The sequence below is a fragment of the Anneissia japonica genome, unplaced genomic scaffold, assembly GCF_011630105.1.
Source record: "Anneissia japonica isolate Jap-2015-1 unplaced genomic scaffold, ASM1163010v1 scaffold2652_len1590060_cov184, whole genome shotgun sequence".
In the NCBI taxonomy this organism is placed as follows: Eukaryota; Metazoa; Echinodermata; class Crinoidea; order Comatulida; family Comatulidae; genus Anneissia; species Anneissia japonica.
The window spans coordinates 846,895-858,476 of record NW_022699919.1 but is presented as its reverse complement, the minus strand read 5'-3'; the positions used below and the strand labels follow the sequence as shown (position 1 = coordinate 858,476).

General features: G+C 37.0%; 1 protein-coding gene across 2 annotated transcripts; it reads right to left on the bottom strand.

The window, feature by feature from the left end:
* Positions 1-246: 246 nt before the first annotated feature.
* On the bottom strand, positions 247-9,674 carry LOC117103233 (sulfotransferase 1E1-like). 2 transcript variants are annotated; one of them, XM_033243795.1, is made up of 8 exons: positions 9,556-9,674; positions 7,779-7,904; positions 3,879-4,117; positions 3,250-3,482; positions 2,680-2,809; positions 1,895-1,989; positions 1,462-1,636; positions 247-1,235 (listed from the first exon to the last, which is right to left on the bottom strand). In XM_033243795.1, the coding sequence occupies exons 3-8, from the start codon at positions 4,057-4,059 to the stop codon at positions 1,117-1,119; spliced, it is 933 nt and encodes a 310-aa protein (XP_033099686.1). In that variant the 5' UTR covers positions 4,060-4,117; positions 7,779-7,904; positions 9,556-9,674; the 3' UTR covers positions 247-1,116. The 2 variants fall into 2 exon arrangements, with proteins under 2 accessions (XP_033099686.1, XP_033099687.1); XM_033243796.1 differs by lacking the exons at positions 7,779-7,904; positions 9,556-9,674 and adding an exon at positions 5,350-5,500.
* Positions 9,675-11,582: the final 1,908 nt, after the last annotated feature.

Sequence of the window (11,582 nt, the reverse complement as noted above, 5' to 3'; positions counted from 1 at the left end):
CTTCAAATATTTGGCAAGGCTGCATCTTAGTAAATTTGGTAAATCTTTTTTGTGTGTAAATAAAGTTCGTATCCTTAACTTGTTCTAATATGATTGTTGTTGTTATGGTTGTTTGTATTCGCGATTTAACTTTGTGCGCTGTCATGATCAATTTCGTTGATGATAGGAGCCTACAGAACCTAAATGTATTAATTCATGATGTACTAGTCAAACGCACACAAACAATACAATATTGAATAACCAGTATTTCATACAACCGTTTTATTATTCTTTCTGTAGATGGTCAAAGTCCGTTTCGATCTAGTCTAACCGAGCAATATAAGAAAAATCAACTTTGCCTAATTATAACAAAAATCGGCAAATATTGTAACAAATACATGTTTTATATTATATATCCTGGGTCAGGTAAACAAAACAACATGTGAAAAAATGTGATTATTCCCCTTTTAGTAATTATATAGTCCAATTCGCAGTTTGAACTGCGCATGCCCGTATCCAAGGTCAATCGAAATAAAACTGTGTGTGTTTGTTTATGTCTGTTGACCGTAATGCGGGCATGCACAGTTTAAACTACGATTTGGTTTACCTTAGTTTATAATCCAATCATGATGCCTGGATTTAGAGGGGAATATTCAAGATTAACCCTCTTCGCATTTAAAATTTTACCAACATGCGTGTTTATTATCACTGCGAAATAATAGCCTAGTAAGTTTTAGCTTAAAAAATATTAGTTTATTGATCACACTCGCGTGATGAGGGGACCATACCCTTAATTTGTTATTTCCCCCCATCTCTGCAAACGAAAATCTCGATCCTCCCCGTGATCACTGAACGACCGCACACGTTGTCAGTCATGATATAATTGAACTACATATATGAAAATGATTTATAAACGTAGCTCAACATTTCTATGATGAAACAGCAGGCTGGTGTAGCACTTGTTGGCTTTCATAATGGATCTTTCCATTGGATATTGTTGCTAAGGCGCACAAGCGACAGTGTAAAAGGTGCGTTCGTGGAAGAATGTTTTTGTAGGACAAACACGGCCCTGTGCTGATTGGTCAGTTGTCAAGTTTGATTAACACTTTGGAATGGTCAATTATCGTCAGGCCTGGATCAAATCGCTGGCTCGTAGTCAAACTCAAGTCCGCTACCCTGAATACGCTCTTCTATGAGTTTTGACATCGCCTCGTTTTGTGCAACGGTATACCAATTCTTCCAGTCACCTGTACCACCTGTAGTATAAAAACAATGTCGTTCAATTTCTTATATGAACACTGGTGCGCACACGTCGTCTACGTCTGTATTACAAAACTATCGTGGAACGCAATATCATACAAGAGAGATTTCCCCTGGCCTAGGTTCCCCTGACGCCTACGAAATTACCACTCCAACCCCCCCCCCCCATGTAATCCTGGCTCTGGGCCTGACCTTCGTACTGTCCTGTATTTGTCTACTCACCCTTCCTCATAAATGACGACACCTTGTGATCAAATGCGTCTAACCCTGTAAAGTTTGTCATTGGGTTTCGACTCATGGTCTTAAAGCTACAATGCTCCACCGTTTTGTCTATGGCCTCATCTGACAATGGCTTTCCCAAGAAGTCGGCGATCTGTATAACGCCACCCCTCAAATCCTGCAAAAAAAAGGTATTGTACAGGCGGGTGTTATTTTTTATGTTTGTGTTATGATAGTAGAGAATTCAGGAGTAGCAAAAAGAGGAGGGTCACCTCCTCACCCGCCCTTCTCAGTAGCAGCAAAACATCTCTAACTAAAAGTGAAATCGATTTCAAGAGACGTACGTTCCATTTGAACATAACAATAACGTCCTCAGATAGCACCTCGTCCCCACACGGGGTATCCTCCCTTGAGCGTTAAATGATGTGAAACTGACCTTCTTTAAGTCTTCATATTTCAAAAATAGAACATTTTTATCCCTTCTGTGTTGCCACCAGCCTAGCACATGAGCAGTCCATGGACCATACGGTGCTTTAAAAAAAATCAGATAATTGTTTATTATGCTTATATATCTATGTACGGTAATTATTCTAATAAACGACCTGCTTTGTATAAACGCACCCTCGAATAATCGCCTCTTTATAGCCTCATTTGAAATAAACGCCCTTCTCGAATATATTTTTTCCTCGAATAAACGCTTCCTGGTTGGGATTAATAAGTCTATTTTCCGAAATTATGTGTTGTAGTTCTACATCTACAGTGAGATTAAGGGGCGTTTATTTGAGTGAAAGTATCCATTTTACACACAAAAAAAAAATTATATATATAAATAAACGCCTTCCTCGAATAAACGCCCTAAAAAGCCCTTCTCAACAATAAACGCCCCTGGGCGTATATACGAATAAATATGGTACCGGTATATCTGAGTATAACCTTTGGCAGATTTGAACAATTCAAATACAATTCAAGTAATAAGTAACAATTGTCGTTCCTGTGATGGACCGTTCCGCTTAGGTCCCACAAAACGACAGCAGAATCGTACGTAAAATCGCGTATTTGCGGGACATGTGCGCCTGCATGGCAAATGAATAACGCGTTCTGATTGGTCGGTTGGTAGGTTTCATTAACACTTCAAAAACGTTTGTTGGTGACTCGACTGTACTTGCTGTTTGGAAGTGAAAAAATAATGACCATGTAATATGAAAGACAAGAATTACTCACTCAGTTCTTTCAGCAGAACACCTTGGCAAAAATCATTCCAAGAACCTACGTCATCGTACGCTTTGTACATGCGCAGAAAACTGTATCCAGACACAGACACATCTTTGTAGTTGCGAGCAATGTAGACAATCTGTCAATGAATTAAATATGGTCAAACATTTTCTTTTACGCAGGGGTACAGGACCCCCACCCCAATCGGGGATTCCACTGGCCCCTGTCAGGGAAAAAAAAAACATTCATTTCGTCGAAACAATCTTAAAAAACGCATTATTACATTCAGAAATAAAATTTGCGTGCATCTAGATGTGCGTATTCCTAAAACCGTGGTGGGCTACATATCATATGAACCATAGATCCCTCGCCTTGTAGTCCCTGGCGCCGCCACTGCACAGAGTAGGATGGGAAGGTAGTTTACAAGAATATATTATCGTCAATAATCAACGAGGACAACTACGACGATGACGCTGATAGAAATAACAACCAACTATTATCCAACAAAATATTGTTTTTGTTAATAATAATTATTATTATAATTACCCACCCACTCATTATACTTCATATGCATCCTACCTTTGGTTTCTTTACAAGAAAGTCCTTTGGCATATGCTGATAAGGCAAGTGAGTTTTGATAAGCCTAGGTTTGTCGTCTGGCATGGCGGTAATGCGTGGGTACAAAATGGTCCCGGGGATAGCTGTGCTCATCTCTAGATGTGGCACACGTTCTTCCACGTGTTTGTCTTTCACAGAATCTGGCTCTCCATTGCTGTTTATAAGTGAGACAATTTCCTGAGTCCATGTCGTACCTGAGTCGTTACACAAGCAAACACAAAATTATCTTATTATTTATTTTTCTTTATTTGTATTCTTATATGACTGAATTTGCATTTATATCATAGAATAAACTTTGGAGTGTTCTGTAAACTAAGGATCATGTGTTTGCGGAATCTAAACCTATTACACTAGAATTGAAGAGCAAGATAATAGCCGTCCAGGTACAGCCTTACTTATTAGTTCACAATATTATGCCGATTATAATTATGTGATAATACAAACATGATGATACTGCAACAAGAGTACTGTCACATGCCACTGACGGCGTTTACACGGAGCAGTGAACGAATTCGTCAACCATACCCTATTGTGCAGCGGACTTATACCTAATATCTTTCGATTTATGTTGATAAATTAATGAAAGGTACCTGATTTAGGATATGAAATGACGTAAACATCATCATGACGAACTTGGAAATCACTCATGGCGTCTAGGGTCTCTGCGTGAACGAACCAGGGGTAGATGACTTCATCCCAGATATGGACTCCTGATCCTTGTTTGAACTCCAAATCACTGTAGTCCACAATTGGCGTAGTCTTCTCTGACATCTTGGTCTATCTATATAAGCCTACTCCTGAATTCCGAGCAACTAAGAAGTGTTGGGTTCTGTAATAGTTTCAGAATGTATACTTATTAAAATATAATGCGGCTACCAAGACATATTTAAACAAATTCAAAGAATGTTATCGTTTCTATTTTTTTTAAAATTAAAGACGCCAAATAAGTGCAGTAAGTGTATCCTACACAAGCACCATATATTTTTCTGTACAATGATAAGTCTCAAAATTTCAATGATACAGTTGAAAATTCGATTCATCTCGTGTCGTTTAAGAATAACTATTTAGTCCTACTGTACTATGTATCTTAATTGTGTTTCTATAGACCACAATAAGCAATCAAAATTATTAGTTTTTGTGTCTTCGGACGACGAGGTGGGGGGGGGGTTAACCTGTCTCCCGCTGGCATCACAAAATCAGTACCACTTAGCGCCACGTGAAGCGATTTATTTTAGCAGGCGTTCCTTAAAATTGAATTGCCAACACATTGATAAAATTTGCCAACTCATATAGGGACTTGGCCAAAGGTTAAAACCATCCTGTTTTGAAAATCAATTCTTGAAATAAATCCGCATAGGCCTATGACTAAATATTAATACAGTTTATTAAACCCATCTAATCAATTTACAGGATATTGACATGTTGTTGTGCATATCGGCAAGAAAATCTAAATCCTGGGAATGTAGTTCAGATAAAGCTGACCACTATTACACAAGGAATACCTTGTTGGTATACTATATGTACAGTAGATAACAACATGTTTGGACAGCGGCTAACGGTCAGTTGGGAAAGGGTTTTTTTTTAATCACAGAGCAAAGTTTTATCAAAAACAGGTGGTACCAAAATAGGCATGTGTAGGGCCTACTGCACTAAACTTCTGTCCAGATTATTGAAGTTTCTTTGATAAAAATTGTTGTACGACCATATATAGTTATGATTGCCTATATATGGTCATGATGTGATGTCATCATGACCATATTTAGTCATGTAACGTTTTTTACTTGATTGTAGAAACGTAAGCAGAGCATATACGTACATCATAATTATTAGGTCAGGTTATATTGCGGTATAATTGAAATATAATACGGTGATTTTTGTGGGCATTCGTGAGAGCAGATTTAAAATAATTAATACTTTCTGCAGAAACTATCCTCGGGCAATGCGTTCCGTTCGTTGAGTGAGCAAACAGAAAATGCAAATTTACGAAAGTTACGGACTGAAATGTTGCTTGCTCTGGTTCTTGATTCTTTATGCATCTCGAAAAAAAAAAACATTTAATACTCAAATCCTTCATTCCCTTTAGGATGTTCGCGCCGCACCTTTAGGCTGCTACGACCAAGAGGAAACAGTCATTAAGCAACAGTAGGTAGCGGTAGCATTTACTACGAATAAATGGGAACTAAGCAAATGCGCATGCGGCAGTTATCAAAGAACGTCCGCAAATTACGGTATCTATAAAAACACAGTGAGCATGCGCTTGGAAATGTTAGACAGCCAGTGAGCATGTGTAATGAGTAAGTAACGTTGTCTAGCCACGTCGAGCATGCGCAGTTACCAAAATACTTTTCAGGAACCAAATAGTGTCTGCGAAGAGGGTATCAGTTGCCAAAAACTTCTTAGGAACCAAATAGCGACTGCGCAGAGGGTATGAAATATAAATGGGAAAAATCGAACTGCATGAGCAACTCAGCTAAAGAGGGATCAGGTTGTGGATGGAAAATAATAAGAACTCAGGTCAAAAGCCTCTATATTGGCTATCTTTACAGTTCATCAGGCTTCGTCAGGGAAAATTGTAATTAAATTATCGCAAACAAAAGTTTATCTGGCTCTATCGTCGTACCTGCGTAGGCCTACGTAGGCTTATGCATTGACAATCCGATAAAAAATAACCACAGAAACTGAAGACACAACCTCAGAGGCCAGGGCCTCTAATCAAGTAGTAGCTGGGCAAGCCAAGTAGTAGAGTCAGGCTATTCTATATCAGGGACATAGCCAGGATTTTGAAAGGGGGAGCCGTTATGCGAGGTAATTAGTAAATGGCGGGGGCGAATCCCCTGTTGAAGTAGCGCTACTCTGAACGTTTTTAGGACTGTTTTGAGAGGATGAAGTGAAAATTGCAATAAACTCATCATAACTAATATTAGTAAGCCTAACAATAGTTACCGGTATATAACAAATCAAAAGTGTCGGATCCAGAAATTCGAAAGAGAGGTGACGGAGGGACTTTCACAGACTGAGGAACCACTCACCTCAGCCCCACCATAGTTGGGGCTGAGGTATAGATTGCCAAAATTACACTCTCAGACCTAAATTTGTATATGTTTTTCTTTTTTTTCCATTAAAAAATCCGCCACTGCTTAAAACGTTCTTTATCAAAAAAAAAAAAAAAATCACAAAACATGGGTATAAAAACCCAGATCACATCCTAACAACAAATTTATGCACCCTCGCCTCAGCAGTCACTAAGACAAAGGTACTCTGAGTCAGGTGCCAACTCGATGGAGTTAAATTTCATATCCAGGGAAGGGCGCAGATCTGTTTTGAAAGATGGAGGGAGGGGAAGGAGGTGCGAACATTTAAGAAACTAGTACCTTGCCAGAAATATCAGGGATTTTCGGTAACCATCTTATTATTATTTGTGATATACCATTATAGAAACAAAGCTGAAAAACATTGTCTTTTACTACTGTATGTACTTTATAGACCGTACCTCGCGCGAATAAGCGCCCCGTTTGAATAAGCGCCCCCTAAAAAATTCAGTCATTTAGTACAGTACAGTACGGTACATCACCAACTTAATTTTCAATTAACTATTCGCATCTATCTTAGCATTGTCTGTAAGTCAATCCATTTATCCACCTGTCGGTTTATCAGTGTCCATTAAGTTTTGATGCATCTGTAGAATGTTCTTGTTTTATTGCCACCCGGGCTTTTTGAATTTAGAACTACAGTATTTAATATCTAAAAATTAAAATACTGTATGGCCATTTTCAGTCAACAAAAATAACTGACTTCATCAACTTCGTATCTAAGCAAGAAACCCTGCAATGATCCTGCCAACACGCTTAAACCACCACCAACACCACCACTAATTTCATCTGCTGTTGTATAAATACCCCCGACATTCTTGTCATGGGCCATACTTTCTCGACGATTACCATTTCTTTACTAAAACCATTCGTTTATCTTCGATTAAAAAAAGGGCCCCTTGAATTTTCCAATTTCCCATAAGCACCCCTTAAATTTTCATCTATTCTGTTAAGATTTGAATATAGTCTGGTCAGGGCTTAAGATCGGACAGCAGCTATGCAAAAATCAGTCACCATTTATGTCCACTTTAAGGACACCATTATTTGAGAATAAGATATTACATTATGATCTTAGCCAAAATGCCGATGGCTTTTAGCTCGGTCGGTGGCTCGGTACTCAACGAACATTTGAATGTTAGTTGACCGAGGCCACCGATGTTCTCGTGTGGTCTATCTTTAGAAAACAGAGTCAGGCGTACTCTCATGTCCTAAGCACACACGTTTATATTTACAACCGCGCATTTAACATTGAGGGTGTAGATATTGGTATTAACAAAGGGGCTTAACGCGGTCCATTTGTGCGTCATATGGGTGTATTTATCACTAAGGAAATCAGAAACTTTAGCGTAATTTGTTTGTCTTTTACTACACTATGTGTACTTTACAAATTGATAGGCTTACCTTTATTAGTTACCAGTGCGAATTTGAAGGTTGTTCAGCTTAGGATTACGTACGCTCCGATCTTGAGTGTTATACCTGGCCTAGATTTCCTGTCGAATTGACCTTAATTACTTTCAACTTTAAGGCCTATTGCCAAAAAAAAAAAAAAAAAATGAAAAGGATAATAAAAAATTCGAAATATGAGTTTCAATGAAATACAACGACAATACAATTAAAATCAAAAAGGCACATTAACCAAATGTATATTAGAAAAGAAGCAAAACCATAATTTAGAGACAACATCCATTAACTGTTTAAGTGTTATTTTATAAATGTTTATAAATAATACTTCGAATATCAAATGAAACCTCATTCCATAATTCTCGTTTAAAACAATTCTAAATTTAGAAAAAAATATTTTGGAGTAGCTAAATTAAGAGTATTGTTAAAGTGTTATGAGAAAGTTCAGCAGCTGTTCAATATAAATGAATTATATGGGGTTAGTTTAAAATAAGTATATAAATTTAAATATAATATAATTTATGAGGTTTATAAACATCCACCATTTTAAGCCAATAAAACGTGTAATAAATGATTGAGCTCTAAACATTTATTTATTCATTTAATTAATAAAATAAAAAACTTGTAGCACTGTATACACAAAACATTGGCTTTTGATGTATTTCATTTTAATGTCTGTGTCTGTAAAAAGAGAACTGCACTAAAATCACTATATATTTTAGAATTTCAGTTTTGGTCTGCAAACAACCATGGTCTTTGGTGTCTATTGGAATCCCTTTAAAGACCAGCTGTCAGGGGTCCAAAGATGGAAAAATCCACATCTAGAAGATCTGTTTAAATGAGGTTTAGTTTCCATGACATCAGTTTGCTCGCGGGAGTCACGGGAGGCTTCCCCGCCGATTTCCTGACTCCATCATGTGACTCTACAGGAGACGGGACCCCTATTGCCACTTAATGTGGAATTTAGATTTCTCTACTTTTTAGAGCGAAATTAAGAAGTAATACATTAAATGTATTGAAATGGATGTGCAATTACGTCTGCATGCTGTTATTTATTAATAGCATAGTGGCCAGAGTTCAAGCCACATATTCCTCTTTACCCAACGACACTTATCGTCACAAAACACTGTAGGCCTATGCCTACACAACCATCGTATGATATGCATTCGAGAATATTTTTATGTGTAAGTTCTAAAATTATTATAGAGAAAAAAATGCATTAAAATCGCAATATTTTTTATAGTGATCTTTAATTGGGGGTGAAATTTTCGGTTGAGTCCGCTAAACCGTTGTCTTTGAGGAAGTCGTTAAATGGAGAAAACAGCTAAAAGGTTATCATTCAATCGGGGCAACAGAAAAGTGGTCTTTGATTAAAGGTTTAGTATAAATGGGTACATGGTGGGGTTGTCTGCCTCTGCGCTAACTACCAGCAGCAACATGTAATCATGTGGACCCAATGACCAGGGAAAAGAAGCGCTTTGTATCTACAAAAAAGGCGCTATATAATAATAATAATAATAATAATAATAATAATAATAATAATAATAATAATAAAAATAATAATAATAATAACAATAATAATACTTCCTTCGTTAACAATTAGGCCTAACATTTGAATAAATCTAACGACTTTCTTGACCATTTTAAAAGCTTCTCTATCCGCTCACAATAAAGGCGCTCCAATACATGCTTGTGCGTCAACCATTTGTTAAATTAATTTGTCTAGAGAGAAAAAATAAAAATCTCGCATTTCAAAAACTAATTAGAATCAACTTACCTTTAGCGTAGGAGGTAGCAAGCTCACGACTGGTGTCGAAATGAGGCTGGCAGAGGTTTTTATCAACCCGAACCGATAACGATACAAACAAACCTTATTTTCTGTTTAAGGAAAGTAAACACAACGATAAGACAATAGCACCTCATAGTTATTAATGCTTAACAACTTACTGAATATTCTCACCCGAAATTAGTCCTATCAGCAGAGGGGTCATCGAGGTGCGGTCCAGTGAAGAAAAATCCTTGTGGGTCCGGGAATACTCTTTGTGCCTAAAAAACTGGGTGAAATATTTAGCTTTTTTGAGCGGTTTTCAGATTTTTTTTAAAGGTTACACTACTACACGTCACCCCCGCTTTCCAAACTTTTTTCTTTAAGACCTAACTTGTGATTTCCATGACTAGCCTCGACCCACCTAATAATTTAATAGTAAATTGCTCAGCGATTTTATAAGATCCCCGAAATTTGATGCTCATGTTTTAAAAATGACTACTCGACATTGTTATTACATCGATTTTTGCCCACTATTTATCAGTGGTGGATCCAGGAATTCGTCATAGAGTGTGCCCAGAGAGGGCATTTTACTGATAGAGGGCCTACCCACCTTAGTCCCACCATGTTTTGGGGTGAGGCAAGACATGTTATGATTATGGCACCTCTAAATGACCGGAAATGGCACTCTCAGTCCTGAATTTGAATAAAATTTTCTTTTTATCTCCATTATGATTTTTAATTTTCAAAAACTTGTGTGGGGGTGAGGGGTTTGTGTGTGTGTGTGTGTGGGGACCATAATCAATCCGCCACTGATTATGGTCCCTTTCGCCAGTAGTTAGACTTTTAATATTCGAGACTTATAATTAACTGAAAAAAAAATACTTTGTGTGGCCCAAACCTGACTGACCCAAAGTCCAAAAGCTCGCGACCCACTTTTGGGTAGTGTCCCATAGTTTGGGAAGCGTGGCTTTACACATAGAGAAAATAGAACAGATTCTATTTTCTCTATGCTTTACACTACATCTTGTGTCATTAATTGTGTAGGCATTGCGTGTTTACGATCAAGTAATATGGATTTCATCCAGTAATCGATATCCTCATAGAAGATTTACCCCATTTCATATAGGCCCTAATAGTAAATTAATAGATAGTAAACTATGTTTACTACTATACAACAAGCATTAATTTTCAAGAAAAGTCCATAATTTGAACAAAATCTTTGTTACCGGTATTTATTTATATATCGCTTCTACTATTATCCGATTTTATGCAGTATATTTTATATTAACTAGAATTTAATACTTTAGCACCCCCCTTTTTTGAAATCCTGGGTACGTTACTACTCAATGTGTACTCGTTCCCCTCCAAATGTTACATGCATCGGTGTTAACCTAGATTTTCCCTATGGTATTAGACAATTGCCAAATGGCCACAAACTCTATAAATTGTCACTACAACCACGGAATAAAATGCTACATAACTATTACTATTCCCCGGTGGCGAAAAAGAGGCTCCCACACTAAAAATTTGCTTAGCAACACTGAGTACACACAAACAGTTAAAAATCCTTATATAGTTGGGCACATAATCCACAGCTGCCATCATGTTTAAGCTAAATATTCTAAATAGACCTAGGATTATCAAAGAAGAAATAATGCAATTGCAGCAAGGACATTATCATTAGGTTTTTTTCTTGCAGAGAACAAGTACACCTTCTAAACAATCATTCTTAATTACTAAATAGTAATATCTTCATTCGAACAAAATATTTTCAATAGTTGGTGTCACTATTACCTTTATAACCCATACAAACTGGTTTAATTTGTTTCATTTTCAGAGTTTAATACCAATATAACGATAACAAAACTTTGGCGGTAGGAGTGCACTGAAACATTTCAACCTGTAAACATAAAAAACATGCAAAATAAATTGCACTTCTCATGAAAATTTATGCCTGTGCATTATTTTTATTTAGCTATTTAATATAGTTATGCAGTTCGGGTGAAAACTCCTAAAACACACTGTAGAAAACCAAA